The 16,038-nt window shown below is 49.8% G+C and overlaps 1 protein-coding gene across 2 annotated transcripts; it reads right to left on the reverse strand.

Moving 5' to 3' along the window:
• Positions 1-1,579: 1,579 nt before the first annotated feature.
• On the reverse strand, positions 1,580-15,994 carry MVK (mevalonate kinase). Of its 2 annotated transcripts, none has more exons than XM_083710155.1 (10): positions 15,842-15,994; positions 13,142-13,289; positions 12,512-12,662; positions 11,053-11,208; positions 10,440-10,543; positions 9,576-9,621; positions 5,500-5,590; positions 4,983-5,099; positions 4,122-4,275; positions 1,580-3,628 (listed from the first exon to the last, which is right to left on the reverse strand). In XM_083710155.1, exons 1-10 carry the CDS (start codon positions 15,911-15,913, stop codon positions 3,477-3,479), a joined length of 1,191 nt encoding a protein of 396 aa, XP_083566281.1. In that variant the 5' UTR covers positions 15,914-15,994; the 3' UTR covers positions 1,580-3,476. The 2 variants fall into 2 exon arrangements, with proteins under 2 accessions (XP_083566281.1, XP_083566282.1); XM_083710156.1 differs by lacking the exon at positions 1,580-3,628 and adding an exon at positions 3,637-3,925.
• Between the last annotated feature and the right edge of the window lie 44 nt (positions 15,995-16,038).

Below are 16,038 nucleotides of genomic sequence, written 5' to 3' on the forward strand. Positions count from 1 at the left end.
CATAAGAAGTGCCTGCTGCATCGGACCAAAGGGGGCCCACCTGGCCAACATCCTGCTCTCACCATGGCGGACCAGGGGAAGCCCAGAAGCAGAACCTGAGGACCAGAACATCCTCCCCTCCTCTGGCTTCCAGCGACTGGCATTCAGAAGCACGGCTGCCTCCCACAGCGGAGGCCGAGCAGAGCAAGCCTGGCTAGGAGTCAACCAGCTACAAATCCACCTCATCCAGCCCACATTTTACCAGCTTCCTGGCAATAATACCATGGGGGGCTTTGTCAAAAGCCTTACTGAAATCAAAAAAAGAAAGACGAATGAGATTTATCTGGCATGACTTGTTTTTTGAGGAACCCATGCTCAAATTACAGCATCCTATTCTAAGTACTCAAAGACCAACTGTTAACATATCTGTTCTAGGACCTTTCCTGGTATCGATGTCAAGTTCACCGGTCAACAGTTCCCTGGGTCTTCTCCCTTTTTCAAGATGGCGGCAACATTTGCCTGCCTCCCATCTGCAAAAACCTCACTTGTTCTCCAAGAATTATAAGAGATTATTGGCAGAGGCTTTGAGATTACATCTACAAGCTCCCTTAGTCCCTCATCAACTCATCAGGCCCTGGAGATCTGAATTCATTTCAAGTAGTTAGGTGTTCCCTGACCAGCTCTCTTCCTATCTTGGGCTGCAGCTCCTTCCTTACATCAATCATTCTCTTATCCCCAGGTTGGGCATTGCTCTCCTTTTTGGTGAAGACAGAGGCAAACCAGGTGTTGAGCAGTTCCACCTTCTCTGTCACCCAACAGCATATCTCAGTCTTCTCCACGAAGAGGACCTACCACTTGTTTGCTCCTCTTCTTGCTTTGAACATAGGTTAAAAATAAGACGTTTATTTGGCTCTCTTGCAAGGCTGTGCTCATTCTGAGCTTCAGCCCGCGTGACATTCGTCCTGCAACTGTTGGCTACTTGTGTATACTCCTTCTTTGTGATTTTCCACAATCTCAGCTCATCTGGAAGCTCCTTAGGCAGCTACACCGGTTTCCTTAAATGCCTCCCACTTTTCTTTCTCGCTGGAATTGCCTGCATTTGGACACCCAATATTTCTCCTTTTAGAAACTCCCATCCATCTTGGACTCCCTTCTGAGTATTTCTGACCGTGGGATCTCACCCTGTAGCTCCTTAAGTTTTTAAATTTGGCCTTCTTAAAGTCCGGAGTGAGTGCATGTCTGACTACAATCGGCTTTCCCTTGCCTCTGTATCATGAAACCCAGGAGGACATGATCACTTCCTTCCAAGCTTCCCAGGACTTCCACTTCATGGATCGGTTCCTCTCTGTGGGTGAGAACCGGGTCCAAGACAGAGGACCCCCGGGCTTCTTTCATCTTCTGGGAAGTGAGTGTGACCTGTCACAGACCCGTCTCTTTATCAGGGCAAAAAGCTTTGGGGCAGCAGGGCAGAGCCCACCTGCTGCAGATCCCTGTCTGGATGGTGTTTGTTTCCTCCCCATTGTTTTTTGGTGGGCAGGTTATTCCCCCCCCCCAAAAAAAAAAATTACAAACAACCCACAAACTAACAAAATAGTCACCATTTCAAATTACAAAGGATAGCTCTGCAGTGTTTTATTTTTCATTCTCCACTGCAGGAACATACCAGAATCAAAACTGTCTCTTCAAAGTGTGCCCTCAAATTGCAGAGTCTCTCCTCCCTTCAAAAAGAAACATATATGGGTTGATTAATCTGCTCATTAAAGGGAGGGGGGCAACCCCTTCAGGTGTCACTGGAATCAATTTCCCATCATCCTCTGCAGCATGCATGGCCAATGGATAGGGATGTTAATGGGACTTGTAGTCCAGCAATATCTGGAGAAAACTCACCGCAGGCTCCCCAGATCAAAACTTGCAGCCCTGGTGAGTGTTCACACACACATATGCATACATGCCCACAGGTAACTTGCGTCTTGCACGGGGGCTACATTTCTGGGGTGGTGGATATTTGCAAAAAAGCACATTCTCAAACCAGCCCCTTGAACTGCCCCTGTGCACCAAACAGGTCGTATCCTCCAAGCAGGGCTTTTAAGCTCTTTGCCTTGCTCACCAGACTCTGGGAAGGTCTTGCGAGGTCTCGGATGGTACCATGAAATCTCACAAGAGCCTCCCAGAACAAGGCATAGAACTTAAAAGCTATTTTCGGACCAGGAAAACCCTGCGCAAAAAGAACTTTTAACCTCTCTCTCTTTCGCGACTTTAATTGTTGCAATTTCAACTGGCCAGCCTTCAACCACATAAAGTTGAAATCGGACATGGTAAATCTGTGTAAGTTGCAATTTACTTCTCTCTTTCTCTCTCTGTGTACACATCATTAGGAAGCAGTACAGAACCAACAGACTAAGGAGGTCACTTCCCCTCACCCCAATTCCATTTCAAACTGCGGGACATTTTGTTAGGAACAAGGGCACCTCCTCCTCCTCCTCCACCCCACCCATCCAGCTTCTGTGCCTAGGACCAAGGTGGGGGGACCTGTGGGTCTCCTCGAGGCCTTGCTGGACTCCGAACTCTCAGCATCCCTGAGTGTGCAGGGTCCTGCTGGCTGCTGGGAGATGGGAGTCCACAGGGCTGTCTACCTGAGACAGCTGACTCTTCCAGAGACCAGGCAATCAGATCTCCCAATGCCAAGTAAGGCTGGGAAATTGAGCCAAAGTCTGGAAAAGTTATGGGAAATGCTGAAACCAATGGAAGACGGAAGTAGTGCCGACAAGTCTGGAGGAGAGAATGTTGGCTCCTTTTGGTCCCGCAAAGCATTCACGGTTGGGCCCCCAATTTCTCCTTCCTCAGAAGAGCTGCAAAGCTGCGATTTGGGGCGAGTTGAGCTTAAGCCTTCTTCTGCCAACTGAGGTCCCAGTGCACATATCAACTGCATTTTGGGGGGCGGGAGAACAGCTAGGAAGGGGGCTGCGGGGGGGGGGCGGGGCGGAGTGATGGATTGAGCCTCCCCAAAAGTTGTCCCTTGCAAAAAGACAGAACAAAATCAACCCCCCGCCCCCCGCTTTACAAACAAGTGCTTCCCCAACTCCACATATGCCTGAGCGCATGTAGTTCCCGCCACCCTGCAAGGGAATATGAGAGAAGCTCTACCTTATCTGCACAGGGGAGCAAAGCAGCCGTGCTCTGGCAAGGTCTCAACTTCCCTGCTGAAGTTAGGAGGACAGAAGAGAGTCAAGCAGAAGACAGCCAGCACCCAGCACCCTCAGCACCCAGTGACAGCCCTTCCAAGCTGCGTAACCAGGCCCAGCAAAGCAACTCGTGGGGACACCACCGCTTCCAGCAAGCAGGCCCTGTCAGAATCCTTGCACTGGACCCAAAATCTCCAGGGGTCCCACAATTTTGAGCGAGGCCTCTGCGGTCAAATCTGAGCAACGGCTGAGGGTGATGAACTCGCGGCACCAGGAACCAATTCTCAGCAGGAAGAGGAGCCTCTGCCACCGCCTTTAAACCCCGCTAAGAACCGCCTGCACTTCTGCTTTCAGGGAGGGGGGCGAGTGCACACACACACCCGGGGCCCCAATGTCCGTCTCCCAGCACTCGAACCCACAGGCGTCCAGGTCTTGGGTGGTGGCTGCCACTATTGCAGGAGGAGTGTCTGCCAAGAAAAGGCACAGAATCAGGCGTTATGGCTGGGCTAGAGACACAAAATCAGAGGACTGTAGAGCTGGGAGGAACTCAGGCCAGTGTTGTCGACTCTGACTGACAGCAGCTCTCCAGAGCCTCAACCAGTAAAAGGTCAGGGCGAGAGATGGCTGGTAGTGGACTTTGGACCAGCAAAGCAGAACTTCCACCACTCAGCACAGGAGTCCTTATTAAAAGACTTGCTTTCTTCGCTTATCTCACTCTGGAAAGCGCTGTGCACATCAATGAAGCTGCATCAAGGACACCACCCCTGTAAAGTAGGCCACTGTGGTTATCCCCATGTAACAGATGAGAAAACAGCAAGAGGGTCATCCCTAAGGGCAGCCTCGTGACTCCACAACCGAGGGCAAGACTCCCTGGCTCACACTCGGGCTTATGCACTCCCCAGATGAAAGTTTGTAAGCAAATAAATAAGAGTGTCCCCAGGATGCGCAGCATCTCCTGACCTGGCCGTAGCAAAGTGATGGCGCAGCCGCCTCCCCCTGCGCCCGTCAGCTTGCTGTGCAGCCCGTGAGAGGCGGTGACTTGGCAGACTCTGTCCAGGGAGGAATGGCCAACTCCAATCACATCCAGGTGGTGCTGGTTAATGTCAATGAGTTCCTGTTCAGAAGGAGAAAGAGACCAGCACATTGTTAACCTGTGGAACTTGCTGCCACAGGAGGCAGGGAAGGCCACCAACATGAATAGCTTTAAAAGAGGAATGGACAAATTCCCATGAGGTCTATGCTCTGCCTCCGTAGTCAGAGGCAGCAGTGCTTCTGCAGATCCCTTTCTCGAGGGAGAGTTCTGCTTGTGGGCTTCCCTTCAGAGCATCTGGCTGGCGACTGTAAGAACAGCAGGCCCCCTGGGCTGATCCAGTAGGAACTTCTTCTGGCCTTACATTAACATGGGAAGTGGGAGGGAACAGGATTTGGCCAACAGCAAAATCCCAGCCACGGGGCCAGCCCCAAACATGGCACAGCCAGACCCAAACATGGCACAGCCAAGATGGTGACACCCTTGCCAACATCCCATGCTCAGAAGCTGACCAGACGAGTGGCTGAATCTGACTCCAGGGCTGGGGCACCACCCTTGCCCACTGCACCCAAGGGAGGGTGGCAGGCTACCTGAAGGGACATTAGGACACGGGGAAGACACAGCTGGCTCGGGTTGCTTCGCTGCGACCGCTCTGCACCTGCAGCCTCACTCTGTAGTCACACGCACTGGATTTAGCAAGCTGGAACTGCCCCATCTGCTTTTGCCTCTTCCCAGTGATGTCCTGCCTCTCCTGGCTGGTTTCAAAGAGGAGGAAACAAAGGGTTCCTCACCTCCAGCACAAGGTAGTGCTCCTGAGATGGATGATCGGCCATTGCTTTGAGGACATCTTCGCACTCCTGGGAAATGGCGTCAATCGAAGCCAGCACCGGCTCCATTATGGCAGGAAACTGCAGGAGGAAAAAAGGGATTTCCTAAGAATGGCATACCACTCCAAACCTCCCTCCAGTTTAACTGACAACCACACTTTGGAGTTCAGTTTTCTCATGCAGCCGGCATTTAACCAGTTTTCCAACCAAAATATCATGGGGGGACTCACGAGTCCCAATTAATGGAAGGGCAGTTATTTTATTTATTGTATTTATATCCCAGCTTTCTTCCATCAAGGAGTGCCCAATAGATAGATCCTCATTTCTAGCCCTCCACAACAACCCTGCAAGGAAGGTTAGGCTGAGAGGCAGCGTCTGGCCCAAGGTCATGGCCAAGTGGGACTTGAACCCTGGTCTCCCAGGCCTAGTAATCCAACACTCTAACTGCTAGGCCATACTGGTTTTGTATCAGAAGCAATACCTTCAGCACCTTATCTTTAACCCCTGCAACCAGGACCTTGGTGCTCCGAGGGACCTTGGTGTTGGTCAATAAAATCCGTAGAGTGGGGACTCTAAGAAAAAAAGGAGAACAGAGTCAAAAAATGTTGTCTCCTCCCCAACGTGGGCAAGCAAGCCAATTCACTCCATGTTTTTCCACTTCACTTTAATCCTTTGCAAATGTTGTGAGGTTGCAGGAACTATGGGTGGTTCCCAGCCCTGGGGGCTGCGCTCTGCCCCCCCCCCCAATCGGAGGCAGCCATGTTTCTGAATCCCAGTTGCTGGGAACCTCCGGAGGGGAGAGCTGCTCTTGCGCTTGGATCCCACTTGTGGGTTTCCCGTGTTGGGCACCTGGTGGCCACGGTAAGAAGAGGATGCTGGACTGGGTGGGCCATTGGCCAGATCCAGCAGACCCTTCTGCTCTTATAGAGTGGCTGGGGCCACCCAGCCCAATGGGCAGGGTAGAAATAACACCATTATATTACGTATTACTATTATTATTATTATTATTATTATTATTATTATTGGGTTGCCCATCTTCTCTAGGGTATTCATAGGCTCTCCCTCCAAGATCCCAGGGTAGAAAGAGGGGAAAGGCCTGAGCTCAGGGGTAGGGAGGGCATCTGCCTGGCAAGAAGAAGGTCTCAGGCCCAATCCCTGACTTCATTCCCAAACAGGGCTGGGAGAGACTCTCTGCCTGAAACCCCAGAGAGCCGCTGCCAGTCAGTGCAGACATCACTGAGCTAGGTCAACCAAAGGTCTGACTCGGAATAAGGCAGCTTCCCACGTTACAACTCAGCCTTAAAAGTTTGTAGAAATACACACTAGTTGAGCTAATGGAGCATCCTCTTCTGTAGAGTCTGGTGGGGTGTATCCTGACAGGCAGTGCCTCTCAAGGAAGGAGGGGTCCCATGCCGCCCCACCAACGGACGTGGGGCCTTCTGCAGGCTCAGAGCCAGGACCAGCCCCCCCCCCGATGCCAGTCACCTTTCTTCGTATGACCATTGCGCAGCCATTAAGGACTTCACACAAGACAGGGACCTTGACCCAAAAGCTTAAACGTCATTAGGAGCCACGGTGTGGTTAGAATTACCTCAGCGTGCCGCCAGAGGCCATTTAGCTGCCTGACAAAAGGCCTGTGTCTTGTGAACCAAAATAACTTTGCTTTCTAATACCATCTGCAATAATGAACCAGTGCCTGATGTTAGCGGCTAATAGAGCAATTTCACGCCCCACGAAAGATTTTAATGGAGTCTGATTATGGTTCATTGGCAGAAGGGATCAGGGTGGCCAACGGCTGAAAAAGAAACCCCTTGCATTCTGTCCTCAAACCCTTTGTAATTTTAAGTAAGCAAGTTATTCCTTAAATGCCACTTGTTTGCAAAAAGTCAGAGCATCTATAAGCATCTCGCAAGGCTGAGGAATTAACATTGATCCTTTGTGTGTGGAGGTTTTTAGGTGCCAGAGAGGGAAACGAACCCAGAGCTGCATAGTGATGTGAGGTGAGAATATTCTCTGGAGAATATTCTCCAGAATATTCTCTGCTAGAAAATTATCAAGAGAATATTCTCCACAAACTGTAAATTCTAATGTAAGAACCAGTTTTACAACCCACATTAAAAAAATCTAGTAAATAATCAGTCAAGCTGTGAAATTGTCAGTGTAAGTAATGATTTTTTTGATCGTTACATTACTGGGCATTGTGTCATTCACCATTGGGAGTTCTGAAATGTGAGCTACAGAAAACTTTTTATTTTTTTAAAGTTTCATCATTTAATTTGATGAACATTTGAATTCGTATGTATTTCAACTATATAATAGCCTTTTTTCTATTTTGGTGTGACCTTATTCTTAGCAACTCTATACCCTTGGCCATACAGTGTGATTTTATTTTATTTTTACAGAAAGTAGCTTTAATGTACCTTTAATACACTACAGTGGTGCCCCGCAATACAGTACAGTGGTGCCCCGCAAGACGAACGCCTCGCAAGACGAAAAACCCGCTAGACGAAAGGGTTTTCCGTTTTGGAGGCGCTTCGCAAAACGAATTTCCCTATGGGCTTGCTTCGCAAGAAGAAAGCCCATAGGGAAATCTCTGGGGACCTCTTTTAAATGCTAGCGGTGGGGAGCAAAGCCTTTTCCCCCCCTCCGGCCTTCAGAAGAGGTCCAGGAAGGCCGACGGGGGCCGAAAGGCTTTGCTCCCCACCGCCAGCATTTTAAAAGCAGTCCGGGATAGCAGGGAAGCGCTTCCCGCTATCCCGGATGGCTTTTGAAGGCAGGCGGGGGGGAGCAAAGACTTTTGCCCCCCGCCCGCCTTCAGAAGAGGTCCAGGACCTCTTCTAAAGGCCGGTGGGGGGCAAAAGTCTTTGTCCCCCCCTGCCTGCCTTCCCGGGGGCGTTTAAATCGCCCCGGGACAGCGGAGAAGTCCTCCGCTGTCCCGGGGCTTTTAAAATGCTGGGGGACGGCAGCGAAGCTTTCGCTGCCGCCCGCCAGCATTTTAAGATTGCCCCGGGACAGCGGAGACTTCTCCGCTGTCCCGGGAAGGCGGGGGGGGGGGAGCAAAGACTTTCGCCCCCCGCTGGCCTTCAGAAGAGGTCGGGGGACAGACTGTCCCCGGACCTGGTCTGAAGGCGGTTTCCATAGGAACGCATTAATTGATTTTTAATGCATTCCTATGGGAAACCGTGCTTCGCAAGACGAAAAACTCGCAAGACGAAAAGACTTGCGGAACGAATTAATTTTGTCTTGCGAGGCACCACTGTAACTGGTTTTTGCAGTGCTATTCAAAGGTACAAGGTGCCATTTACCAGAGATTGATATACTAAAATATATTATCATATAATGATAATATATTTCATGTTAATGGCTTCTTTTGTGTATGTATGCATATAGTTTTGTTTATCAAGCTGTGTTTTAGTCACCAAAACAGTTATTGTTAGAGCTATTAGAAGCACAAGATAGCCTATTCCTGAATTTACTTGTATCAAACCTTAACATGCCAATAGGATTTTTTTGACTTGTCCTATAACATGTACATGTTCTGTTGGAAGAATAAAATATGATTTAACTACCGAGTTTCTATATACCAAACCTTAACATGACAATTACTGGTGCCATCACCTTAGAATGCTTCAACTTTAACTATAAAACCTGTTTTACTTTTTAATTTGATACTTGCAAGTGACAAGTAGGCTTGGCCTTACATATTTTCACTGTGGTTCCTTTGCCAAACAACAAGTTTCCCTATATGTCAACACTGCTGACCAATAAGAAAGTTTTCTGTAGTTTTTGGTTGCCATCTGAACAAGTTTACCCATGAATAAACATGTATATTATTATTCTCCTATTTTAAATGGGAATTCTCTAACATTCTCATTAACCAAGAATATTCTTGAGAATATTCTCCAAAAGATTATTCTCGAATTTAACATCACTAGAGCTGCATCATCGCCCCTCCCCACAAAAAGGGGGTGAACACAGAATCATCAAACATCAAAGCCCCAGAAGAGCCTGGCTGCTGGCTCTGGCCAGTGGGGCCCCCCTGCTCTCCTCTCCTGCTCTCATAACAGGCAGCCCGAAGCCTGTTGGGAGCCTGCAAGCGGCACCTGAAGGCCACAGGACTCTGCTCACCTGCCCTGCCCAGCCGGGAATCAGAGGCGGAACACCTTCGAAAGTGGAGGGTGAACACAGCCATCGTGGCCAGGAGCCCCTGAGAGCCTTTGCCTCCTCCTTCATGAATTTCTCTTTTGCAGCCATCTCATGCGGTGGCCATCACAAAGAGCTTTCAACTATTTATTTCGAAGAGCTGGTGGGGGTGGGGGGGGTGGAGTGTCCCTGTAAGTTCACCGCGTCTCCCACCCCACCCCATGCAGACAGCCCAGGGGTAGAGCAAGCCCCAAGAGGTGACTTGTCCGGCATCTGTGTGAAGACCTCCTCACCCACGGCAAATATAGTCTGAAAGCCACCAGCCTTCCCACAGAGCAGCTTATTAACCACATTCATCACACTAAAAGTAGTTTTTATGCAGCATAAACATTAACACTCAGAGTAAACTTTTACCTTTTTAACGGCAAGATTTTTCCTGACTGGTATCTCAAAGCTCCACCTAAAAGTTTCCACGGAGGGGGAGAAGAAGAGCCTTAACACTGGAACACTGTTTCAGAAGATGTCTTGTTGTCCATGATCTGGCACAAAGAACTCAATTTACAATGAACAATACAGAGCAACGTTGAGTCACTCCTTTGTCATAAAGCAAGGGAGAGAAGGAAAGGAATTCTGAATATTTGAAGAAAGATAACTACAGATAGTTCCAAAGGGGCAGCTTCATCTAGGATGTGAGGGAGACCCTAGCGTGTGATGCAGGATGCCCCCCCCCCATGGCTTCTAGAAGCGTAGCAGATGGAGACTGTGGTGATACCAGTGGAATTAAAATCCAGCAAGCCATTCAATGCTGTCACTTGTGAACTGACCTGGGGGGAAATATTAGATGTCATGGATGCTTTATTTGAGATTCTTGCATTGCAGGGGGTTGGACTGGATGACCCTCAGGGTACCTTCCAACTCTGTGATTCTATGATTTACACAGTGCGTAGCTCAACTACGGAACTCGCTCCCACAGGAGGCAGTGATGGTCACAAACTTGGACGCTTTAAAAGAGGACCAGACAAATTCATGGAGCAGGCTAGAGATGGCTCCTAGGCATGGTGTCTCTGCCATCTGCCTCCTCAGCTGCAGGCAGCAAAGCTTCTGAATACCAGTTGCCAGAAACCACAGCGAGGGCTCTTGGGCTCAGGTCCGGCAGGCGGGTCCCACTTGGGGCCTCTGGCTGGCCGCTGTGAGAACAGGTTGCTGGACTACATGCCCCGCCTTAGGCCTGATCCAGAAGCCTCTTCTCATGTTAAACCAGAGAGAGAAAGCACTTACCCCAGGTCCCCACGGCGTTATCCACTCCAGAGGGGTTCCCGTGGATCACCTGCTCTCCTCGGAAGGCCCACCTGTTGATTAAGTCCAGCTCATCCTCAGCCCACCTGGAAGGCAGAAAACAGCCTCACACCATGCCAGCGTCTGTCCATGCAGACCAGTATTGCCTATGGTGGTTGTTAAGAGGTGGCCTGGGACCTGGGAAGATGGGGTTCAAATCCCCACTCAGCCACGAAGCTCACGGGCTGACCTTGGGGGCCGGTCACTGCCTCTCAGCCTGACCTACCTCGCAGGGTTGCTGTGAGGGGAGGGAGAGGACATTGAGCTCCTTGGAGGAAAGGTGTGATATAAATTCAATAAATAATAATGTTGGCTGGTTGTATTTGGAAGCAGTTCTTCCAGGTTCTTATACTTAGGCAAAGAAAAATATCTATTGATATCTATTTGTTTCTGTTTGCGACAGATAATTGAACAGATAAAATAGCATTTCATGCGCCCCCCCCCCCCCCGGTTGGATGGCCATCTCTCAGCCGAGATGCTTGCACTGCAGCTAGTTGAACCAGATGACCCTTCCGCCTCTACAGCTCTACAATGCCCAGCTCTCTGGGTCTCCTACCTGGCTACAGACTGGCCCTCGCCCAGAGGGTTGCTGATGATTCCACACCCTGAAAGCAAAGCCCCTGCGAGGCAGACGGAATAAGCAGCGCTGGAACCTAACCCAGCACCTGTGGGCAGCTCAGACCACACCAAGATGTCCATGCTTGGAAGGACCCTGAAAGACACAACATTACAAAAATAAAAAGTAAACCACCTGTCATTCCATCATTTACTGAGCAGGACCAACAAGGAAGAACTGGAATGAGTTGCATTATCTTGTCACACAGACAATAGAACAAATCTGTTTGCTCTGGCTCTGGTGATCATAGGAAGCTGGGAAGAGAGGAGGCTTGCAGGTACTGAGCCAGACCCTTGGGTCCATCTAGCCTAGTATTGTCTACAAGGACTGGCAGCAACAGCTGTATCCAGGATGCTGCAGGGGATGGAACCTGGGGCCTTCTGAATGCAGCGCAGATGTTAGCCCACTGAGCCATGACCCTTCAGCAGCTCCTGAAGCAAGGGGTTCACCTTGCAAGGACAACCAACCAGGCCATTACTGGACCTTATGATGTCAGATGATAAACCAGCTGCTTTACCACCTGTCCATCATCAGGCATCATAACAAGTTTGCCAACCCTATACCAAGTGCTGAGCATAGGTACTTCAAAGCTGCTTTCTGCAGGTATTGGCTGCTCCAGGACAGCTGGTCACTGCCAACAATCTGGGGAGCGGTGACTTCCAGATGGCTTTTGGCAGGTTTTGCAATAGATCCAGCCCTGTCTCTATCTACAACTCACACCTTATGTCAACTATGATGCTAGGTGGGGGGGGGGGCAGGGAGTGTGGTTTGGGGAAAACAGCCTCCTATGCCAAACTGGGACCTGTGCTGGGTCCCAATTTGGTCTGTGGGTCAGTGGCTCCCCACCTCACCCCCAAATGAGCTACAACTTCCAACTATTTTATTATTATTATTGAATGTGTATACAGTACTACCCTTCACCTGAAAATCACAGGGCAGTTTACAGCATACACTTCACTGCAGAGAGCCAGGATTCAGAATTGAGAGAGCCACACCACTAAAGGGTTGTGGTGGAGTTATTCAATAGACACAGCATTGTGGTGTTGAAGGGAACTTTACTCGGGCAGAACGGCCCCCACTGGGGAACCCACCCACATGCATACAAATTAGGTCCCATTCTCTGATGAGAAGCAGGCCTGCTTTAACAGAGCTGGAAGCCTAATTCTGCAAGAAGATCAGGATGCGTCCTCTTTACAGGACTTGCTCAATGTGAGCCTTTCCTGGAGACATTCTTAACACAGTCTGCGCGAGCGGTTTCTCCTAACCATATCATTTCAGGCACTCTTGCGTTGCATCTCTTCTCTTTTAGGCCCTACAAGGCTCTCTGGGAGAGAAATATCAATGCATTGAATCACGGGTGAAGCAGCGACAAGTGGGGGGAGGTGCCCAAGAGCCTTACCCGCATTTGGACGCAATGGACAAGTACAAGTAGAGGAAGGCCACGACGGCCAGGCTGTGTGTGGCTGCAGCCGCTCCCTCTGCAGCCCCTACAAACTCCTTCAGCTTCTCCACTTGTTCTGGGCTGGGGGGCTGAGAGTCAATCAGGCCAGCTGGAGAAAGAGCCAATGGAGAGGAAGGCATCTTAACGGTCCATGACAGACCCACCAGACACATTTTGCTTTATTCCAGGATGGACATCAGAGAAACGCCTTTACTAGGCCAACCACAGGAACCCAGGAAGCTATTTCATCCCAAGTCAGAGCCTTGCTCCATCAAGCTCAGGGCTGGCAGGACTGGCAACAGCGTTTTGGGCAGGGGGCATTCCCAGCCAGACCTGGAGATTTGGCCTGGTACCTTCCGCATGCAAAGCCAACGCTCTGCCATTGAGCTGCTTGGCGCTCCTGCTTCTCTGCTGTGCTTCACAGCCCCAGGCAGCCCACACAGGATGCCTGGAGATTGGGCAGTGGGACCCTCATCTCAGGCCTCCCCGGAACGGATCTCCCAAAGCAGCTGTGGCTCTCTGCAGATTGAAGCAAAGAACAGGAGTCCCCCTCCCAACACCCCTCCCCCAAGCATCCAGTGTGCTCACCAGGGAACGCTGCCAGTAAGGGCTCCAGCTCAGATGTTTCCCAGTGTAACCTGGTCCCAATATTTGGCAGATGTATCAAGACCTTCCCATCATTCCGAAGGGTCATCTGAAGGAATGTCCTCAGGTTCAAAGCCACGGCCAGGGCAACCTAGAATTGCAGAATTGTGGAGTTGGAAGGGGCTCTGAGGGTCATCTAGTCCAACCCCCTGCTATGCAGGAGTCACACACACCTTCAACAGGGAAGGCACCACACACAGAGATCGGCATGGGGAGGCCTTTTTCTAAAACCCCAGCACAGAGAACTGCAGGTGCCCTCCAGATCCCGCCCCCGGCTCCTTGGGACTCTCCCCAGGACACAACCCTTACCAGGCCTGGTTTGCACTCTTCCTGGAGTGTGTCTTCCAGGCTGGAATGGGTCTGTGAACTCGGACCAACTTGGCCCCTTGCTTGACCCCGGGGAGGATGTGTGAGTGTGTGGAATCTAGGCAGCGTTGCCTAGGTTGCTCCACCCATTTTCCTCTGGCCCCAGGAAGCCTGCCTGGGTTAGGGGACAGGGGACAAGCCTGCCTAGAAGGGAGCCTACACCTGTGGCTGACAAAGGTTCTCCCCCGCCCCCCCCCCGCCGCCCTGAGAGGAAACATTGCCAAGTGCATTTTGCGGGTACAGGGAGAAAAAGAAACAACCACTCTCAATATGGATTTAACTCTTTCAAAAAAATAAATATTAATGTTCCCCACAATGTTACAATTCCCAGTGGGGTAGCCATGCTAGACTTGCACAGGAGAAATAAATGCGTCTTGTGGTGCCTTAAAAACAAGCAGATTTGCTATGGCAGAAGTTTTTGTGGACTAAGGTCCATCTCACCAACTCTAAGGTGTGTTAACTGACCTACCAATACGTTATCACCGTGGTCTTGTGAATGTTAATAGCCTAATTATCACTGTCTGCACTTTTCTGCATTTTATTTCCTTCCAGCTTCACTAATCTACACACAAACATACCCCTGCAGCTCAGGAAAACACTCCATGCCTCTGATGAAGTGGACTGTAGTCCAGAAAAGCTGGTGCCATAATAAGCGTCTTCGTTTTTACAGGGCCTTTCCAGTGGTGGCTCCCCGACTGTGGAATGCCCACCATTATTAGCTTTAAGGAGGAATTTGGAAACATTTTTCTTTACTTGGGCATTTGATGGCTGAAGAATTCTCGAGATCTTTGGACGGAAGCATGAAGGAAGGTGCTGGACTCTCCTTCCTTGGAGGTTTTTAAACAGGGGTTGGCTGACCATCTGCTATGGATACTTTAGTCGAGATTCCTGCATTGCAGGGGTTTGGACTAGGTGACCCTTAGGGATCCCTTCCAACTCTACAATTCTGATTTTAACTGGTTTGAGATTTTTTCTTTTAATAAGCAAATGGCATGTAAATGTTATGAAATAAATAAACTGTAACTGCTTTTAGGCATTCTTTATTGTAATATTTAAAATATATTTTTAGAATGTTTCTGCTTTTTGTTTTTAAATTGTGTACCTGTTTGCCGCCCTGGACTCCTTGGGGAGGAAGGGTGGGGTAGACATTCATTAAATAATAATTATCAATCATCATAACCTGTTGGGAAATGGAGCTGAAGATCTTCATCTGAGGCTGTTTGTGGTGCCTCATATCATGCGACATATTCCCTGAGAGGCTTGGCTCACACCTCCTTCCATGTCTTTTCAGCACTGGGCAAAGGCCTTCTTGTTTTTCAGGTTTTCTATTGGGCAATTCTAACTACATCTTCTCAGAAGTAAATCCTATTTAATTCAATGGGGCTTCCTCTCTAGTGGGTGGGGTTCTGATGGGCAACCTAAATCTGAATTCATCCCCATCCAATCATGTTATGCTGTTTTTACACATCACTCCTCTGGGATTGCTTTTATTCTGTGCACTGTTTGTATTATTTGTTATATTAAAATGCCTCCTACAATGCAGTTTCAGAATTTATAAGTAGTATAAAACACACACAAAATAAAACTTAGACTGTCCAATACTTAAACCCTCACATAAAGCCCTGAAAAATCAACAACACAAAGGGCAAAAATCAACAGCCCATCAAATGCCTGCCAATAAGGTCGGAGAGTCGCTGCCAGCAGACCTTGCTTGGGAGGGTGCTGCAAAGATGGGGGACTGCAACCGCTTCCCCACTGTCGCCCCCCCCCCAAACTCCCTCCTGAAGGGGGCACGTGAAAGCAGGGCCTCCCTCGGATGAAGACTTTGGAGTCCAGGGAGACTGAGGTCAGCAGAGGAGTTCCGGCAGCTAACTGAGGTCCCAAGCCAAATTAGGCTTTGCAATATAGCCACTGCTTACTTTTTTTTTATTTCATAAAATTTATATACCACTTGTTTGTAAAAAATAAAAATAAACAAAGCAGTTTATAAAAGGAAAGAGAAATAGAATTATCATCAGTAAAAACAGTTTAAAACAACTATTTAAAACATTCAAAAATAGTTAAAATCAATGGTAAGTGAAAACACACACCGACATTCTACATATCTGGGCAGGTTGTCCAACAAAAAGTGTTTTTAGCAGACCTCGAAGACAGGGAAAGAGCAGGCGGGGAGGGCCGGGCGAGGTCTCCCTTCGCGCAGCACTCGGGAGTCAGGCGCGCGCCTCCTGCCCCCGAGGCCAGGCCCCGATCCTGGCGCCCCTTTCGCCCCCCGCTCACCTTGCCGTGGACGACGGCGTGCTCCCCGTGCAGGATCACCTTCCCCGGAGCCGAGACCACCCAGGGGCGCATCTCCTCCGCAAGGGCCCCGCCAGAGCAGCCGGACCAGCGAGCGAGCAGCGTCGTCCCGGCAGCGCCGCGCCTTGGCCCCGCCCGCCCGCCCACCCGCCCGCGGAAGCGCCGCCCGGCCAGTCGCC

The sequence above is a fragment of the Podarcis gaigeae genome (assembly GCF_964106915.1).
Source record: "Podarcis gaigeae genome assembly, chromosome: 13".
Lineage (NCBI taxonomy): Eukaryota > Metazoa > Chordata > Lepidosauria > Squamata > Lacertidae > Podarcis > Podarcis gaigeae.

What these genes read in the sequence shown, in the direction of transcription:
- MVK (XM_083710155.1), bottom strand. Translation starts at nt 15,913, where the DNA reads ATGCGCCCCTGGGTGGTCTCGGCTCCGGGGAAGGTGATCCTGCACGGG. An exon ending in TCCATTGCGTCCAAATGCGG is followed by an intron (nt 11,209 to 12,511) that starts GTAAGGCTCTTG and finishes TGTGTCTTTCAG; the next exon opens with GGTCCTTCCAAGCATGGACA. An exon ending in TTAAAGATAAGGTGCTGAAG is followed by an intron (nt 5,100 to 5,499) that starts GTATTGCTTCTG and finishes TTCCTCCTGCAG; the next exon opens with TTTCCTGCCATAATGGAGCC.